Here is a 21158-nt window from a genome sequence, read left to right on the forward strand (position 1 = left end):
AAAAATATATATACACACTCCCCGATACCCTATAGGGTCCTAATGTAAGTGTACACAACTCAAGCTTCTCAACATCACTGAAGCCTGGCAGAATCCCCGGGTGCCCCTCGCTGTCACTCTGTACCTCTGCTCCCACCCCTCTCCCCCACACTCCCCAGGAGCGGGGACTGGGCCCTACTCAGCTCTGCAGCCTCTGCCACTCATTCCCACAACAACAGTTCTAGGAGACCAACACAGAGGATGTTCCCTGTGCTATGCTGCTTCACGCCCTTTATCCCAGTTCTTTCCCAAAATCTCCCTGTACCTCTGTCCAAAAAGTTCAGGAGTTTCAATGAGTCCTGGTATTTAGGACTGTGACGTTCAGGTTCTGTCCATCTCTACCTAAGCCCCAAAACATCTGGCTGTTCAATAAATGAAACACAGTGACAGCAACAGAGAAGAATGTAAAAGCAACACCATGTATTTTAGCATCAGAAAATGTTAGTATTCTTTTGAAGAAACATTGTTTTGTTTTGATTTTGGTTTGGTTTTAGAGATTTTTCTCTTCGTTACCTGTTAAGCTCCAACAATTAATTCTGTGAATGAAGAAAAACCATTCTGGAAACACAAAATTATTTTTACGCTTAATAGGCAAAACAACAGGACAAACTAAATCGGGCTGCTGTACTGTATCTACCAAAAGGTTCAACTGTATGCAGCTAGGGAAGATGAGTAGGAAAAGAGGGACAAAGTTGGTTACCTCATCAGAAGATTCAGTCAGCTTGGAAAGGGATGAGAAAAGAACCAGTGATGAAAGACAGAAACAAAGGCAAGTCAGAGGCGACTTACAAGAGGTTAGGAGGAGATTGCAGGTATAAGAGACATCATGCACGCTACTTCCAAGAACATGCACTTGCTATCACAACTTTCCTGAGAAAACTTGAGAATATAACAAGACATTTTACACAACTCAGAGAGGAGTCCAGGTTCCAAAGGTAATGAACAAGGAAGTCATTCAACTTGTATTTACCCAGTGGCTCTCTACTGAAATAATTCATACTAGATTAAGCACTAGCAAGTTAGCTTCTGTCCTACCAAGAAGTCTTAATTAACAGCAACGAGCTACTAGTGGGAAGTACCTGTAACCAAGCTTTAGTTAACTGATGTTTCAAAGGAACAAAACCCTAGAAGTTTACATGCGTCTTTATTGAACATTAATGCTATATCAACTCTCGCTCAGCTTTAAAATGTAACACTGCAATACTAAAAAGACAAGTACATACACTGCATACCCTTAGAGGGCACAATCATTACAGGGAAGTCTGAGAGTAAGGCTGGTTGACATGTTGAGATTTGTAACTGGTTTTCCCTAAAGACTAGAAGGATAAAACATGTTCTTATTTTCATTTCTCAGAATAACCACGGTCTGTTTTCAGAATGGTCCTTTTTATGCTGAGTTGCAATTACAGATTATTATAAAAGTAGCCGTATCTTACACGGGTTTGGCATTTTTACAGCAATGATTTCCAAACAGGATTTCGGGCTCTAAGATGTCTGCAATACCATACTACCTTGTTATTGCCACCATAGTTAAATTTTAGTTAGGTAATTTGATGCTACGAACAGATGTACTTCTGACAGAAAGCGAAGGCTGATGCACTGTGAAAAGTTTAGAAGTTGGTACTTTAAGGCTAATTATTAAAAAGACTTTGAAAGAAAAGGGGAATATTTATACCAATACAGGCTGGGGAAGGGTTTCCAGAAAACAGTTGCAACACTGGCAGTAAGTAAACTCAATGTAGAGTTGTACTGAAAAAGAACTGAAGCCTTCTCTAAGCACACTAGTTTCCATAGAAGAAACCTCAAGTATTCCAAATATAAGCCTCAGTCTAAAAAGTTATTCCTTCTAAAATATTAGATGACATGTTTCTCTACCTTTCTATGTGAAACAATCACCACACTTGATTGTTCTTGCTGTGATGCTGCATATATCGTGTAACTTGTACAAAGCAGACCTGTGGGCCATAATAGCATCACTGATGTTACTATTTGAAGTAGCTCAAACATTAGGGACACCTCTGTGTACCCAGATGGCTTTCATTGTTTCATGTCCCAAGTCGTCTACACTTCTTCCGTCTTGCAAGGTTCTGCTATTGCCAAAATCATGTTGAATGTCACAAAAAACCCCTCACAGACATTTATGACAATACATGTGTATACACTGACAAAAGAAACTAGCATCGTATGGCAAGTCATCACCTCATACTGCTTCAGTTAGAATTGTCTGCGAAGCAATCAAGAGCGCTCTCTTACCCTCTGAGCATTCAGGAACAGCTTGTGAATAATGCTACCAGCAGGTCCTCTTCCTGCACCAACAACTGACACTTCTGGCTGCTCCAGGAGACAGTTTACGAATCTGATGGTACAAACAATTCAAAAGGAAAAAGGGAAGTTTAATTCTCACCTGTATCCACTTTGCTAATCTAAAACCAGAACTGTTTCCCCGTGAGGAGGTCTCCACCTAGCATCACTTGCAGAGAGCAAGAATTGGCAGACACTCTTAAGAGTTCTCCGTTCTAGAAGTTTAAGGACAAATCCCTCCTATTTCTCAGTATCCCACTGAAACACTAAAATCACCTTTTCATCCCTTTACTCCTTTCCCTCTACCCTGAAGACTGCACCCCCAATAACCTTCAGTTGTTCCCTCCTATCTTGTCGCTCGCCCTTTCATGCTGATGCCAGCAGCTGTTCTTTCACAGGTAACAAAGGTCAAAACTACACTGGACACGGCAGCCTCCCACGTCAGGTCGGGGAAGGCAGGGTTATACAGCTGCCTGCCTTGCAACTCCAGCTGCAGGGCCCATTAACGCCTTGGCTGCTAGTCACTCTCTGAAAGGAGCTACGTATCTCAGATAACTATAAATGGAACCCAGGCTCTCAATGCAGATGTATAAATTAAAGAGAAAAAGCCTTCGGCCATACAGAAGTAACAATATAACCTTCTTTTTGAGCACAAAGATGCTGCGCTGGTCAGACATCGCTCCTCTGAACTCCAAGCATGTCCTAAGAAAATGTCATCTCTCCCTCTCAGCACAGCAGCAAGAAGTTAACTTGTTTTTCAGCATTACATATAGTCATCTTAAGCAGTAAGTAAATCAGGTAGTGAAGCAATGAAACACAGCTTGTTACTGTGCACTCACACAGTTCCTCAGTAATATGTTTCAAATTAGTAAGGAGACTAGGATAAGAATATGTAACTTTTCAGGTGGTATTTCATTTCATGTTAAATTGCAGAAAATACTGAATACACAAAAAAATAAAATAAATCTCCAGTAGTGTCAAGATAAAACCAAATTCCATTAAAATAATCTGTATCACATTTTCAAGGAGAACCACATTTTCAGATACAGCAAAATGATCCAACCCAGAGGATTTTGATCCAATGAGATTCCTGGATGAGAACAGATTAACTGGTAAAGATCTTACTAGCAGCGTGATGATTTTCTCACTGGGGAAACGTCAGTGTACTGGAAAGGAGGTATCCAACGTGCAGCCGTTTCTCTTTACCTCTACACTGGTGCATCAGTGCAATTTTATTGCTAATCCAAACGAGGACCCTAAAATGGACTTCACCTAAGCTATTTACTTTGAGTGTTACACTCAAGAGATACTATGGATTTCCTCAGTCAGACTGTCCAAAGACTGCCAGCAGTGAAAATCAGCTGTCAGCACGTGTCTAAGCAGCAAACGTTGCATCTTACTTAGAGGGGCATTTAGGGTGCCCACATGAAGTATCTCTAGGTGGCCTGAGGACGGGGATACCTCAGGTTTACGGCTACTAAATGTGTGAGTCCCTAGTATTTCTGTATTGTCACCACTTCCATCTGCCCTAAATTTTGAAACATCAAAAAAGAACACCAGAGGAAAAACAAAACTACAGAGGGAGGAGGAAAAAAAGTAATCAGTCACCTTTGTAGATCTTCTTTCTCCTCCTCGTTTTCACATTTCTCTACCCCAAATTTTGCTTTCAGAGATCTGGCCCTGGCGATGATAGCTTCCACACTCATAATCTGGGCAATGATTTCCTGCAGGAGTTTAATAAAAATGAAAATTAAATAGATGTTCTCTTAGCACTGCCATGACCAGTGTAAAATTCTATTCAGTTTTATCAAGTTTTTTAAGCCAGTATAAAAGCCTTACTTCCAACTTCTTGTCCTCTGGATTGGGGAATCGTAGAACTTTACTGGAATGGGATATTGTCTGCTTAATAATCTTCTTAACTGAAGATATGTCTTCTACTGCTTCTATTATGAGGAAAAGAAATGAAGTTTTAAGTACTGTCTCAGTCTTCACCTCAAAGTATCTTAATAACTTATTAAACAATATTTACCTTCCTCCTTTACCTTGAGTACAGCGGCATGGATAATGCAAGGCAAGAGATGCCGTGCAAGGTCAGCTGGTTTCTGAACTGCAAGGTAATGAAGCACCTATAACATTAAAGACATTAGCAATCAAAACTACTTCCCAAAGACGAGGTTAACTACAAAAGGTGAGCACCTCCACTGAAGAATGCTGCAACACAAGACTCGAGAGGTAGTTGTACCTGAATCCTCAGTGATTGTTTACAGTCCCAACAGGTCAGAATGAAACTAATTGTTTTAGGAACACTTTAGTTTAACGCATGTTGATAAAAATCTGTTTTATTTACTAGTAATTCAAAGAGGTATCTAAGCTTGTGAAGCTACATTCCACACACTGATTATTTTAGATACTTCAAACACCACAATGCTGACTGCATGTCAGCAAGGATTTCTAATTAACCCTAAGCCACATATAAAAAATGTTTAGATCTTGCAGGAGGACGAAGAAAGTTTTGTACAAGTATTGCATATCAGACTATTGCTTAGCCACTGAGCTTTTTACCTTCTCTGCCTCTCTAGTGTCATCGAAGAGTCTCTTTTGCCTCCGGGCTGGGACTGGTTTTGCTGTCTCCCAGGCTTCGACCCACATGTTGCTAGGAATCTTCATTCGGGCACTCAGCTCTCCCTTAATTACTACATTTCCCTTTTCATCAACCACTTCTTCTTCTATGTAATCCCGAGGGGAGTACCACCTCACAAAATCCTCCAGACAACAGCCAGGATTAGCTGCCTGGAATGAAGAGAGAAAATTTGTGCCTGAAAAATGCTATAAAAACCAGATGTCTAGAACACAAAAGGAAACACAGTTTTCGATTCAAGCTACCTCTCAAGAGTACACTTGTGCTTCAAATTATGGTTCTGTACTCCTGAGTTTTTATATCATTCGCATCGTATATATCTAATAGGATATGACTCACTGCTAATAAACATACTGTTACAAATACAGTACATCTGTATCCTTTTACTACAAAGTAACACTGCAACAATTTAAAAAAAAACAAATATAGAAATTTCATTACAGAATCCCCAATCTTTTTACAGTTTTGAGATCCTCTATTACAGCAGTTTATGTGCTCTTAGCTCCCTCTGCAGAGCTCAGAAAAGAAATTGAACAAACTACCCCAAACCACAGCTAGTCCAGTCCCAACTGGATCAACAGATGTACAAGACTTAAGAAACAGTGATAACGTAACCTTCCTATGAATCTTCAACTATACGTAGAAATTACATCAACCTCCCAAAAATCCGAATATAGAATTGTGAACATGCTAATAGAATTTATTTTTTTTTTTACATTTTATCCATGTGGAGTGCATTTTACAGAGCTCGACACAGTGGAAAGGACACATAGGGGAGACACTAAATGAAAGCCACAAGGTGGTGGCAGGGCGACAAGTTTAACTTTGATTCAGGACTGATGCTCAGTTTTCTTCTGACATCATTTTGTACGGGCTCGTCTGAGTTTTAGTTCCCAATTTACCAAATGCATGTTTGGGGGTTTTTTTCCCCTCCCACAGCCACTGTGCAAATTTACTGAAACACTGCAGCACAATAGACTGGATGGTCAGAGATTTGAAACGTTCTAAGAGTTTTATGAATAGGTTTTTATTTTCACCTTTAAAATCATTTTGAAACTGTTCTGTGGAGAGGGAAACAAACCAAACTTGTCAGAAACCCCTTCAAGACTGTTCAACACAAGCAAGAGAGACAGTTTAAGAAGAAAGCAGTCTCACAGAATTCTCCAAGGAGTACTACCTTAAAAGACTCCATATCTGAGAGCAAGCAGGCGCTCTGCATGCGCGCCCGAAGATGTGCACCTTCTGCTGATGTCCCTAGTTTTGCCAGTACCTCAGACTGCTCTTCCAGCAAATCTTCTGTCATGGGTGCTGGTTCCTGCAACATGGACACAGACAGCTTTATAAACAGCCTCTCCTAGACTTAGTCCTTATTAAGGAAGAAGCGGACACCTCCCTGTCATCAATACGTCATTCTACTGATTAAACTGTTTACCCTAAAGCTACTCATCCAAAAAAGATAATGACAGAAAGAAACTAAAAAGAAAACAACTTGAGAATGAAGAACAATATATACTCTTAAAATGCCAAAGTCCAGAGGAAGTCCAGAAGTGCTGACTGATGCTATCTTGAGAAGGATAAAAAGCCACCTAAGGCAATATACAATTTTTGCCATTGATACTGTCAGCACGTAAATTAATTGACAAGATTTTGCCTGACTACACTCCACTCGTACCTCCTACTCACGCAATGCAACATTCATTAAAAAAAATTTTCTCTCAAGTGAATGAAAATACTGCATTTTTCATGCACAGCTGATTTGAAACTAGTTCCTCTGGCACTCCTGCTTCATATTTCATCCCTAGTCACTCTGCAAAAAAGTCTGTCTCAGATAACATTTCTAGTTGTTTGGTGATAAATCTCCTTTAGGTAATGGTACCAAACACTGATGACTGTGGCCTTCTAGATATGATTTGAGAATTTTTATTTTTTTTTTAAAAAGAAGTAGCATCAAAATTGACATGGTACTCTGGTCAGTCAGCTAGAAATCTTCATGGTAGAAGGACTGCAGCAGTTCCTACTTTACAGGACAGACAAGAAGGAGGGGATGGAAGATGCCTCAGCAGGTGAAAAAAAAAAACCTCAAATTTAAGGTTGGCAAAACAGCATAATTCTTGTTTCAAAAACTTTGGTTTGAGTGAAATTTAGTAAGGAGACCCATTCTCAAATAAAAGAAAGAGCATGCGAGATTTCAGTTTACCAGTCTCGTCAAATTTCAAACATGGAAAACAAGGTCTTGGGGAAGAAATAGCAATTTTAACAAGAGGTAAGAGTATAACCTGCAAACGATATAGAACTTCACAATCCTAGGAATGAGCCATAATATTGCAGGAGAGTCATACTGCACATCAGACTCAGCTCGTGTTACCTAACCTGTGTGATTGGAATGTAGAGAGGCTCTCCTGGATGCAGCAGCATCAGCTTTCCATGTGGGTGCAGACGACCTTCTGGTTTTAAGTTTACAGGTTCTTTGTTGCCTTCTTTTGCTCCTCCTTTCTTTCCATTTTCCTGCCCATTTCCTTTGAGATCTTCTGTGTCACTTAGACATTCAAAAAATTCCTCCTCGCTGTCACTCCACGATTCCCAAGACTTGCCAACTTCTTTTTCCTTATCAGGGTTCTCTCCACAGTGTTCTGCTCCTTTTCCAGTATCACCAGGTGAACGATCAGATACGCTCCCCCTTTTCCCCTCATCTCTTGCTTTCTTTCTTTCTATGCAACAATTTAACATCTAACAAGTTAAAGGAAAAAAAAGATTGTTTAGCAATTACCTCTCCTATGGAAATGTCACAGAAAAACTTTCAGAGTCACCAAAAATCTCTTACAGTTCTAAAACATCATAATTCCATTGACTAAAGATTTTCCCAAGAAACAAAGTCCAGACCCAATAATACAAGCATAACTAAATCTACAAAAACAATATATTTAGCCAATAATTGCCAATAATTCCTTAGGAGAAAAATCATTCTTAAATTTGGGATATTTACCTGTAGTTTCTGATGCAGTAAACAGCATCTCAGATCTGGAGGGCCATTAGCTAATCTAACAAAAGTAGAAGTGTAACCATTATCAATTATAATTTGAATCTTTCACACACATGTGGTCTTAAGGCATATGAAATCCAAAAGAGGGGAAAATATCCACATTAAACCCACCCCCATCATTTCAACTATGTAGCTCTTCTGTGGTCTCAGAACACGAGTGAGTGAACAAGCCCAGAAGTTAAACATTTATTTCCTAGATGTCATTTCTGAAGCTCAGAGATCATGAACACCAGTACAAGACAGACACACTCTGTATCTCCTGTGCAGTTTTCCATTTGGATGTTAAAAGCTTAACTGTTTGCAAACTAAACTCAGGCTTCTTTGACTTTATTTTTAAAGCTGCAATGATACAGTAGATTGATCTCTACATATCTCAAGCTCCATTGCATTTTTTAGTGTAACCACTTGGAAGTACAAACTAGCAAATAAACAGCCAGTCCATCCCATTCCAAAAATAAATAAATAATAACATATTTTTGCGCTAAATTGATATTTCATCTTGTCAAAACCCTTGGTTTGGTCTGCAACAAGCTCTGCTGCAGCAGACATACCCTGGCAGGGCTGGAATACTGGAGACAGCATTAGTGCTTGAAAAGGCAGCTACTGCAGCAGCAGGCACTTGGAAAAAGCTCCCTTAGAAAAGCGGCAAAACTACACCAGAAAGCACTCCTTCACGCTCATCTAATGACAAACCAGAAGCCATGCGTTCGCATATAGTTATTTTTTTTTTAATCCCTGCCCTCTTTACACGGCGGAGTCCTCTTTAACTTGAGCTTCCTTCAGGCATCCTGAAGTTTTCAAAGGAAGGCACAGACACTTTCCCCTGCTCCCTACCCTTTCTTGCTTTACGGAAGTAGAGTAATAAAAATAGCGGATAGTATTTGCAATGTAAAACCCCCCAGTATGATTTAAAGTTATGGTGAACTCACTAGGTTCCTGCAACAAGAATGTCTTCCATGACAAAGCAACAAAAAAACAAAACATTTTAAAAAAAATCTTACCCTGGAATAAGGTAGTTGTTCTCCCATCTGTAGCGCATTTCTAACACAAATTCTTGCCAAAGATGTGCCACTCCTTTTACTCCTCCATGGTAGAAGTTTATCATACAAAGACATAAAGCTAGTTTGTACGTCAGACTATCAGAAGGAGCAGATTTAAACTGACTGAAGAGATTCTACGTAAGAAATAAAAGAAAGCAGGAAATACAGGAACAATGGCATTTTTTTCAAAACTGTACTGTCTTTCCTCTTTGTCAATACATGTGGCTAACTACCATTTTAAGCCCATAATTACAAGCTACCAAAATGTACACTCTCTGGAAGGAAAAAAAAGAAAAATAAAAATCACTGTTTCCAGTTAAAGATTCCACAAAGGCAAGTTCTTTCAAAAAATTACCTATTACAAGACAAAGGGCAACCACAGAAAGCCTGTATGAACACACACTCAAAACTGCTTTCTCTCTTTCATGAGTGTCAGTCAGTAGAACTTACATAATCTTCATGCTCTGGAGGAGGATTGTTCCCTGCTGAAGTGTTAGTTCTGCTTTCAAATCCATCTGCGAGTTTGTCAAAAGCATCAGGAAATAAGAACTTGAAGAAAGAAAAAAAAACACCAAACTTCCATTAGCCTATTTTTCCTGCTTTTCCCACTTTCTCCATAAAGCTCCTGCTGCTTACATACCAGTAATCCCTATCATTAAACTCTTAGCAGAGTTCAGAGTTCGTTTCCAGACCATTAATATCACACAGACTTGTAGCAACTTAGGCTATTTCAAGAAGCTGGTCAATGCAATTCAAGTAATGACATCAGACACTTCTGTGCATAATTCTGCTATGATCTGTAAGTCAAACGCATCAGTGGAAGCATGAAATAAATGTTTTACGTGAATTTAATGGGCATGGAGAGCTCACTTACCAGAAGAACAGTGTTCAGAACTTCATTGTTTAAAGGTGATTCATCTACACCTCTGTGCTTGCGAATTTTTTTCTTCGCACTGTGAACCATATTTGTGACTGACAATTTATGGATCGGGACTGGTGCTGGCTCTGTGAGCTTCGACAGAGCATGGGTAATATCAGCAACCTCTACCAAAGTAAAACAAAAATAGTTAGAACAAAACAAAAAGAAAACTGCAAGAGCATCTCGCTTTAAAAGTCCCCCTGTCACATTCAGTCTGTTAATCTTATTCTGCTTTGTAACACCCTGTTAAACAGAGCTACACCCCTGGCTATCGGGTTCCACACCTGGTATTCACTGTTCTTAGCTACAAAGATAAGCAGCACCATGAGGCGGCCAAGGAGTCACAGCCTGTTCTTGATTTATTTTACTGAATGAAGTCTAGACTGGGTTGGCTGTAGGCAGTGCCTGCCACCTACTGTAGTACTGCTGCATGCTTGCCGACAATTCCAGGCAGAGATCAGCAAAACGCCTGCTGCAGAGCCAGTGTTTAAACTTCCTTGTACACGACACCAACAAATACACTGCAGGTCACAAAGACAGCTCAAGCGTGTGCTAAAGCTTTAGATAAGCCTTAAATAAATCCAGTATCAACCACTACATCTCTGAGCTTATAGTGTGTAAGCAAAATTCCATTGCAGAGTTCTCAGGCAAATTCCTCAAATCAAGAGTTTTTACAAAGTTGCTGCTGGTAAACTTTAGAACCTCTTACGTGAAATTAATTACCATTGCTAAAAAGAGGGCAGACAAATTTAAGTGAATAATTACCAGCAGGCTGAAAAACCTCATCTTGGCAAATATTTTAAGAAAATTTGAGATGAGGAGGGCTAAAGAGACTGTATGTCAAGCACTAGGAGTAATACGTACCCTACTTGGTCTAACACCTTTTTAAGCTAACTAGCACGGCTCCTTCGAAATGTAAGACCACGTCTAACCAAAGAAAATACACTGACAGAGGCCATGGTTGAGGAAAAGAAAAGGTGACAAGGCAGGAAGGAAATACTCACCATATACAGCAAAGAGTGAAAGAAAGGGACAGAGACATCAAAAAATGTCAGTATATATATTGTTGGGATAAAGTCTGACCTGTTGGTCAGATAATTTTTGTTTGTTTGGGATTTCTTAAAATTCCTCAACACGGAGAGGATGGCAGCAAAGCCTTTCAAAATGATTAAAGCATCTTTAAATTGGCTGTTAAAACATGCACTACGTAGCACTTCAAAAAGCAGAAAAAAGTGGAAAAAATACAAAAATACATAAAATGATACAGACAAATCTGATGTGTGCTTAAAACCAACTCTTGCTCACACTAGTCAAATTTTAAACTCTTGTTTTCTAGTGAAAAAAACCAGCTAAAACAGAGGCAATTGTCCTCTGGGAGCTAAGATGGCCTAGAATTCATGAGAAATTACACCATGTACTACCCCTGGCCAAAAAGTCTTAGAGTATTACAGAAAAAACATTACAGTTCCAGGTATAAATACTAACCAACCTGAAGTCAGGAAAAGGTGACAGGAAAGGTAAAACCATTAAAAACAAATTACACAAATAAAAAAAAAATTAGTTTTACCTTTTCCTTCCTCTTCAAATGCAGACCTCCCAAGTATCTCATCCGTTGACTCCTTCCGTCGACAAAGCTTGAAGAATTCAGTAAGAAAGTCACCTGTAAGAGAAACAAAGTTTCTGAAAAACTACTCAATTAAAGTATCATTGAACAATATGCTAATTCTCAAAATTATGCCCAAGGGACAGGAAATTTTATCATTTCATCTGAAAGAACATGACAATTTGTTCTGAAGCACAAATATCTTTAAACCAGGTAATTAAAGCTTAGGAAAATGCACACCTACGCATCAGCCTACCCAGGCTATCAGCTACCTCTTCAGAGCACACTTCTACCTGCTGTTTAATCCACTCCTTCACCCAGAGCAAGACCAAACCTGTGCAACATGTTATATTTTTCTAGTTTTGAAGCCCTTTTCCCCATGAGCTAAAAGGCAAGGATGGACATAGCTCTCCAGGACAGGCAGACCGATTCAACTAAGGAAACAGATATATGCAGAAGGCATTTAATAAAATTTAAAGATTTCAGGAAATTCAAATTTTCACAGAACACCCCAAGTAAATGCTTATTCTCTGGAAGGTGGTGAAGCAAGAAGAGCAATGAAGTTTATGGTGCACAGATACAGAATAACCTACAACAGAAACATACATTTTTGCAAAGCTTCTGTCCTCAAAAAAGCCCAAAATATTGTCCACTCCAAAAATAAGGGGAGTGAGGAGTCAGAGGTCATCAGGTAATCAACAACTCAACTCTAACTTCACAACTTAAGAGTTTAAAAGCCGTAAGAGAAGACAGGGAATTCTGATGTCTTACCCAACAGACACTGGGGGTTATCTGCTTTTCTGACCCTCACAGACCACTGAGGTGCTTGAATAGGATCCAGGTCACTTAAAAAAAACCACAAAACAACACATATCATGCTGTCATCATAAGTATGCAAGAGATGAGTATCAATTCTCAATAAATGGAATGCTACAGCCCGTTAGGCCACAGAAGTCATAATATACACCACATTAAACAGGAGAACATGGCAAACACTAAAATGCAAGAGTCCCCATTCTCACATACTTACATAACATTAATAAGAAACACATAAGAACAATTCAGCTACAATGCAAGCAAACTGTCTTAAAGTGTATTAATGTTGAAAATTCATTTCTGCATTAATTAAAATAATCAACCAGTATTTTTTCTTTCTGAAGTATCAGTATACACCATTCTTCCTCTTTAGGAGGCTTAGCAGAAATCCTGTATGATAGTTTTTGGGAGAGGGAAATCACTCAGTTCATTTCCCCATTCAATCACCAAATTTCCCAAGAAATATGCAATACACAAGTCTAGCATAAGAGTATGCCCCAAAATGGAAATTCTGTTGAGATAACAATACAATAATATTTTCTCGCACAGAAATGTATACTAAAAGCTGCTTTTCCCAAGTGAGATGTACTATCAACTGACCTTATCATTCCTCAAGATGGGTTTTCTTTCACAGAGAAAGCCAGAAAGTCACACGTAACATTTTGCACGTCACTAAAATGCAGTAGGTAACACATGAAGTACATATATAGATATCTGCAACTCATAGACAAAATACTTACGAATAAACATCATTGTCGACAATTATACCTTCTGTGAGGTGAGGCCACGTGGTGGCCAAGTGAAGCTCACTGAAACAAAACAAGAATTATATTTTTTGGCACTAGTAAAAGGCGTTTTCTCCATCATACTTAAAATCTTGAAATGAATTTGTGACAGTTCATATCTAATCCCTATGTATTTTGCAGCTACATCCAGAAACTTGTATGTTTTCCCATGAGCTTTCTCACTGTATTGGTTATTCTACAGCAAGTCAGCCAGGAACGCACTAATTTTACTAGTACCTGGCTTACAGGGCTATCTCGCAGCTCCTCCCTACAAAAGGAGGGATTGTGCATTGTATTCTAGATACCAGGTACAGAGGAAAGAACAAATTTCATTAACTGCCTACAGCATTAAACATCATCTAATCCATTAAAACAATTCCTAGATTTGCCCAGTGATGATGATGGGGTGTTAGGAAGAGAACACAGAGAGACACTAATAACGCAATTTAGAGACCTTCTCAATTTAAGTCTTCTACAAATGTCAAACACGAGAGCAAGTCCATTCCTTGAATGGAGGCCCACCACTTTTAAAGTTTTTCTCCAGTTAAGGGATATTTCAGCATGTGTCAGAGATAACTGGAGTAGTCCAGAAGTTTATGGTGAAAGATTTATAAGCCAGAACTCTGAATATCATCAGATAATTTCACAAATTATCTTATATCCTATCAGACCATTGCTTTTCACAGATGTTTCTTATGTACCTGAATAATTAAATCATCTATTAGGGAAATACTAAGTCACAGGCAGGTGCAGCTAGGATTTTAAATAACATACCTTGAAGTTTTCTGTTAAAGAAGTTATAGAACAGAGTTTTCTGAACTCTTATCTTACCTAATAGGATCCTCACAGGCACCAAAAGGTAGCTTCCCGAACTCAAGGCCTCCAACTTCTCCTCCAACTAGAGCATCTATATCTGAAGACAGATCAATACATTTTCCATACAGAATTTACAAAATATTTTAAAGAAGCATATTGTCTTAACTTCACAGGAAAAAGACTGTAGCAGGTGTGATGGTCAGGAAATAGCTAAGCAGCTAAACAGACAAAGCTATGAAAATGTAATTCCAGCATACAGTCAAAGTAAATGTTTCCAGCAGAAACTGGGAAGTAGTCGTTCAATAGGACATTCAAAAATACAGATAAAACTCCTGCAATCGCTATTGAGAGGTTATACCCTTCACAAAGACAAAGCTCATTGCTATAAAGGCAGCCTTAAAGAGTCAATGTTGACATAAGAACAAGTAGACACAAATTTGCTATAAAAATATTTAGGCAGGAAAGCAGTTCCAAGCAGAAAAGGAAGACTCCAGAAGAGCAACTCTCCAGGGCAAAAAAACCAACTACTTCTAAAAGGCTGCCAATTTTAGGAAAAGAGTGGTATGTCTCCCACAGTTAAAGACTTAACATAATAATCTGAGACTCCTTGTAATCCCAGGTACTTCCCATGTTATATCCTTCAAATCTATAAACAAAAACAGGCATCCTTCACTGAACAAAAATTTAAATGGGTACTAATGTATTGTAAAGCCATTATAATGCTATCACAGCATCTGATCCTTCATTTTAAAGGCGTGTGGCAAGCTGTTTACACACAAACAATTTCTTCTTCAGAGAAAAGACATTTAAATGTTTAGGTTTTATTTGAGAACAGCTAATTGAGTGAGAGTAATACCACAACCACATGTAGCAACAGCAGTAAAAATGATGCTTTCCAGCTCCAGTTTCTGCAACACACGGTGCTGACAGCGCCCTTAACCTAAGAGCAATCAGCTCAGACCAAGAGGTATGATCAGAGTGGTACAACTCATTCATCAAAAAACAGGAATCTTGACTTAGTTAATAGCTGCAGCAAGACAGAGCGAAATTACAGAAAAGAGGGACTTCTGTGTCTGCAGAAATAATAAAAAATAAAAATCTGTCCAAGTAGCTTCCCAGGTTCTTTAGATGAATTTGGTTTACCTACAAAGAGAAACTATCACTCAAAACAGCACTGATATTCTCTGACCTTAGAGAGCAGGATTGTCTTTTAATATATTTTCAATGTTACTTAGGCACAAAGCACACAGGATCAACTTTGCTACAGACTTCTTCAAAGCACACCCTTGATTAATGTAAGAATTATTTTTAGTTTTATAACAAAGGAAAGCCAAACAATTCGGTAACCAGATCAAGGTCATTCAGGTTCTCTCTAAGTGTGCCCTAAATACTTTAATCTTGTTATGTTAAATTACCACCAAATCAAAACTTGAACTTATGCACTTCAATTGCTCCAGCACCATGTGCCAAAAATACCACATAACTAATAAATCTATGTTAAGAAGGAACTAACATCTACTTTTTTCTTAAAAACACGTTTACCTTTGAGAGAGAGTAACTTCATAATTTATATCCTGATGCTATCTATATTGAAATAGGTCTGTTAAAAACAAATCCTTGACACCCAGGGAAGAAAGTGTTACCACCAAGCAAGTACAGGAGTTCATTGCAAGAGTACCAGGTGAGCAAATTCACTCTCTTTTTCCCAAATAGCATCGCTACAGCAAAAATCTATCACATCTCGTATATGTACTTTAGATTCAAGACTATACATTACTTTTCCTCTTATATGAGGCTACTACAGTAAAAGCCTTGATCAGAAATTTTTCCTGCATGAATAAAAAACCTGAATAAAGTAACTACAAGAACAAAAATCTAAACTTTAATCTTAAGTGAGGTCCATATAGTATTTTCTAATTTTCCCACTGTTAATACACTTAAATAATGTAGTATTGTCAGCTCATTTATGAAAATAATGGACAAATACTCCTGCAAAGTATTAGCATCTATCAGAACTCAAATCCAGAAGTTTCCCTGCAGAGTCCAGGGCAGAATTCTTTACAGGTCTTTCCTCTGCATACAGCTACGCCTATTTTGGAGGTATTGCTGTACAGAAGTAGTATCACTGTATCTCTAAACGTTAATAAAAAAGCGTATTTCTAGGAATAGCCCTAACTGAATCACCTGTTGCAACCATAAGCCACAGACATTCTTCTGGCAAGATACACAAACATTTTGTTTAGCACTGACTGTTCATATTCTGAGGACAGAAATGTCCTACCTGGTGGCTGCTGTGGCCAGAAATACTGCTGCCAGTCTTGAAGCACATACGTAAGTCGAATAGCCATGCTCACTGGAGGCAGTGGTGTTAAAGGACATCCCTTCAGAACATTAAGAGAAAAAGTTCAGCGTGAAGAGTACATTCTCTGAAATACACTAGGCCTCGAACATAAACGAGTTATGACAGAGCTTGTCTTGGAGCTAATTTTATCTGCAACACCCCAAGGAGTACTAGTAAAGACACTGACCAACAAGACACTGACAGGTAAAAGTAAGCAGATAAGCTTTCTAAAATGCATGAGCTCAGTTAACCAGTAACTCACAAGTAACTTTGACACAGAGTGTACTAGGTTTTTATTAAGGATTTTTTTTCCATAGGATTTTGATGAGATTGCTGACTACCACGATTAGTTGTGAAGTGTTGCATTCAGCCACACCACTCCATAAAAAAGCAGTCCCCTCCTCACATTTCAACACGTTGTTCTTCACTCTTAACTTAGCTATGGAGAGCTACAAAATCATCAGGATAAAAACCCATTCCAATTCTCCTCTCTCCATTTAAACAGCAAAACAGTTTGTTTTGGGGAGGGGGCTGAGAAGGCTGTGACAAGGAGACTAAACCAGACACATTCTTTCATACACCAGTGGAAAACAGAAGAAGGTGATAACACTTGAGGAACAAAAGCCACACCTATTGTCACTCTTTATCACTAGATACTGGCAATATCTGGAAACACTTTACCAAACAAAACAACAAACCCAGAAAGAAACCCACCCTGGAACACAAAAGTGAGTCTACAAGCAACGAGGTAATAAAATAAATATTCTTAATATTAGTTATGTACGTTCAAATGCACTTACAATCTTGGATTTGAAGACATCCAGTAATCCTGATAAATGAGTATACTGATTTGGCACTTTGCGAAGATGAACCATTTCAAAGTCAGTTCGAACTCCTGGACCCTGACATTCTCCAACATACATTCGTCGCCATTTATGATGGATTTGCACAAACAGTGGTACCTGACTAGAAAACATGAATATTTCAGACTATTTAACATGTTATACTGTCTTGCAGTCTTTAAAACTAGCTAAATACCTTAACATAATTTCAACATAATTTTGTATTTTTAGATACATTTTCTCTCAGTGGAACACAGTTTAAAACGCTTAATAGAAATTACAGAAAAAGACTGTTAACTTCACCATTAAATGTAACACCACACAAAGTGGCATGTGATAAACAAAACTCTATCCATCCCTTCAGTTACCTAATTTTCAGTCTGAGTATTCTAGAGGAATGTAAGAAAACTAGTCATCACACATCGGGAAGAAATACTCTTCCAGAATTTATACTTTGTACATCACTTATCCAAACAAGTTAGAGCAGCTTTTAAAAGCCTTTGAGGTTTTTAAACAGTAATGAATATAAATAATACACTGAATCAATCTTAAGATTCCATGGAAAATTATCTTTTTAAAATCCTTCTGTAACAACACTATGGTGCAAATACAACAAACTCTGAATGTATTTTGTTAACAATTTAATACTTTTCCCTCACAATAGCAGTATACAAGTTTCACTCAGAGCTGTATCAAGGTTCATGCTTTCACCTACCAGCCAGTGTTCCCCAATGCAATGGAAATGGAACTCAGCAAGAGGTTACACTTGGATTCACTAAGAACTGCATCGTTATTTGCAGCTGGAGCAATAACCACAAACTCCCGTAAACCGTACCTTAAGAGCGAGAGAAAAAAGCACATTTCTGCATTTTAGCAAACGAGTTGCAATACAGAATTCTTAGAAATATTGCAGTGTGAATAACCTAACTGTTACCAGCAGACTGTGCAATCTGCTATTTGGACATGAGTACCTCTTCACAGGGGCCAAGAACAGAGTGGGCATGCAGTGCTGTGGATTCTCAAAGCAAAAAATACTCAAGAGATTATCAGCATTCAAACATGGAACTCAAAATAACATAAAGACTTCCAGACCTATCAGTCCCAAGGTTTTTATTTTATGTTAATAACAAGTGTAACTATTGATAAATAAAAGTAATCTCTCTAGAACAATGCTATAATCTAACGATTTGCAATGGTAAGAATACGGTTGTTGCTGTTTCTTAAGGTGCTGCAGCTTTTCTTTTTAAGAATATAGTTAAATGTTATAAATACAAAAGCTTCAATAGTCTACGAAATTCAGGAAAAAAAATATTTGGGAGGGGCAATAATAATGATAGGCCCACTATGGTAGGGTTTTTTTGCACTCCTTTCCTGTGTCTGGTATGAAGAGTAATTTTACTTAAGCTTTAATTCTTGATGGAGAAAAATATACAACTGATTGTGCCAGCATCAAAGATTTCTCAATTGCTACGCTTACTTGTATTAAAGACAAGAGGCAGCATACGTACCATCTTACCAGACAGTGAGCTCTAGGAGGAAAGTCATTGTTCATGCACAGCAAGTCCTGCATAGACAGAGGAAGGGCATCTGTGAAAAAAATTGATACATAAGAGCATCAGCATCATTCAGCTGACTTACTATTTACTTGTATCAGCAATCTGTTGATGGCAAAGCATACTAAAAGCAGAAATGCCAGATTACACCCATCAGATTCCAAAAACTTCCATACAGAAACAAACCACACTGTGAATTCGACATTCTGAAACTGTCTTTTGTCATATGCTTACAGGCATGTAAGAGAACTATCAGCTACCTTCTGCCAGTTCCTCTTTCCCATCTTTGTCACCAGGTTCTTGTACAAGGTAATGATGGGTAACTGAGAATTTGAAGTCTGCAAAAAAGATTTCATCTGATTTCTCTTCCCATGTTCCTGTGGTGTATACACCCTGCATATAAAAAAAGATATTATTTGATCACGTAAATTTATGTCAATATTTCTAAGCCTTAAAAAGTATATTGCCTACATGATCTGTAACATTTATTCACCTTTTCCTACTGCTCAATATTTGTTCCTAAATTGCACACTTTATTTGCAAACAAAATTACGAGAGCACTTCACTGTGAAGGTATCTTAATGCTAAAATCTGTGTTTCTAAAAATACATGTCCATAATAATGTTCATTTCGAGGAAGTATTTAGAATTATATGGCAATAAAAAGCCAGATATATCCTCTCATACGCAACTACGCATCTTAAGTGTACGCACCCTCAACTTTGCCCAAAGACAGAAGTTTCACACTTGGGATTTTCTCTGTATCTATACCATTCTACACAAATACTACTTTAATATTTACTTTGAATATCCTTTCACCAAAAAATGATTTCCATCTATAATCTGCAAAACTTCTGTGCGTAAGGGCGGTTGATTTCTAAACAAAAATGCATCACAAGAAAGTTTCTAGAAAAAAAACAATATCACTGTACAGAATTGTATGCTACTACTAAAAGAATGTCACTTGGACAACCCTTTGATCTGTAAAAGGTGTCTTCTCAATAGAAATCAAGAGGAGAGGTCTGGTCAAGAGAAGACGACATGTAGGAACACACTGACAGCTAAGGTTGAAAACTAGCTAATTCGATAGCCTAAGTTTTTGTCCTGAATGCTCTGTAGCACAACTAAAATTAAGAATCATAAAAGTCCTCTCGAAACACAGCAGCCATTCAATCCAGAGTATCTGAAATTATGTGCACTATTTTGCAGAAGAGTTCGGCAATTTCCTCAGCATTTTACGGGACTGAGAAAGCACCACAAAGGCTCTAATTAGACCTCAGAAAAAAGATCGTCTATCTATGAAACATACTGAGTCACAAGTAGTACTATGCAAACCTCAACAATATGCATGTGAGGTGTGACAAAGACACAAGGCAGGGCAAAAACAAACTCCTTTAGAATTTAGAACAGCTTCAACCACGTTTCCATATTCAAAACTGGAAATAAAAAAAAAATCACAAGGCCCTGTAAGAAGATCCGACTTTACTAGGGAAACAGCCTGCTTGGCAGACAGCCCACCAATAAATTTACAGCAACTGCTTGTCAAATTGCCACTTTTACAAGGAAAAACATTCGAATACAAATCATTGTCCATCACACCTTGGAAAACGACAATACATGTAATACACATCTGTATTACTAGTTAGTAATTCAAATTCTGAAAGAAAATTCAGAGGCTGTATCTGACCTTTTCAAGAGGTTTGCCTGAAGAGACCCCAATAAGCTTCCAGTCATTCAGTACTTCTTCTATTTTTGAAATAAATCTATTAGGGGGAGGAAGAGGCATTAATACATGCTGGACACCAAACCTGTGTTGTAATTCAGGTCCCTAAAAGCAGGCAACATTGTCCTACTACAGAATCCTTTAAAAAAAACACCCCAAGAAAAAACAAGCAACAAAAAAAACATTCAAGTATCACCATAAAAACAGAACCTTGTACAAATAAAATGGTCCTCTCATGTTTACATTTAAGGTGATAGCTACTTTGAGTCATTACAGAATCTCACCTTTTTCTTTTTCTAGTATTGCAGCATTTAGTTTTAACACATACTCCTGTTACAGATAAATATGCATCCAACACAAAATTATAAACTAAATTCAAAGTGCAGCACTTAGAATCTTTGCCTCCTGTCAAAGTTACTGGAAAGAGCATTGTACAAAAATTACACATTAAGGATGCAAGAGCACTCTCGACTTTATATGTTCTTATACACTGCTCTAACTTCTGAAGGGTTCAGCTACAAGGTGACTATTTTAATACTCGGGCAACTACTTAATGAAACGCATAAGCCTTCTAGGCGTTTATTCTAATCCCTCGCAAACAGACACTACACCAGACCTTTCCCTAAGTTCAGATACGGCTTGACTTGACCCTCTTAACCGACCCGTCCGCTGCGCCCCGAGCCCCGGCTGCGGAGAAAGGCGG

General features: G+C 38.2%; 1 protein-coding gene across 1 annotated transcript; it reads right to left on the reverse strand.

Moving 5' to 3' along the window:
- Positions 1–739: 739 nt before the first annotated feature.
- On the reverse strand, positions 740–20495 carry RAB3GAP1 (RAB3 GTPase activating protein subunit 1 (catalytic); the record flags this gene model as incomplete). Its single annotated transcript, XM_009867219.1, has 22 exons — positions 740–760; positions 2293–2395; positions 3949–4064; positions 4180–4283; positions 4370–4466; positions 4903–5130; positions 6156–6293; positions 7349–7705; positions 7962–8016; positions 9020–9192; positions 9509–9607; positions 9933–10102; positions 11545–11637; positions 12352–12425; positions 13137–13205; positions 14013–14094; positions 16279–16378; positions 17139–17304; positions 17896–18015; positions 18689–18767; positions 18994–19126; positions 20420–20495. Coding segments are annotated over 22 exons (2653 nt in total), but the record flags the coding sequence as incomplete, so codon positions are not given.
- Between the last annotated feature and the right edge of the window lie 663 nt (positions 20496–21158).

Source organism: Apaloderma vittatum, unplaced genomic scaffold, assembly GCF_000703405.1.
Source record: "Apaloderma vittatum isolate BGI_N311 unplaced genomic scaffold, ASM70340v1 Scaffold24893, whole genome shotgun sequence".
NCBI classification, from domain to species: domain Eukaryota; kingdom Metazoa; phylum Chordata; class Aves; order Trogoniformes; family Trogonidae; genus Apaloderma; species Apaloderma vittatum.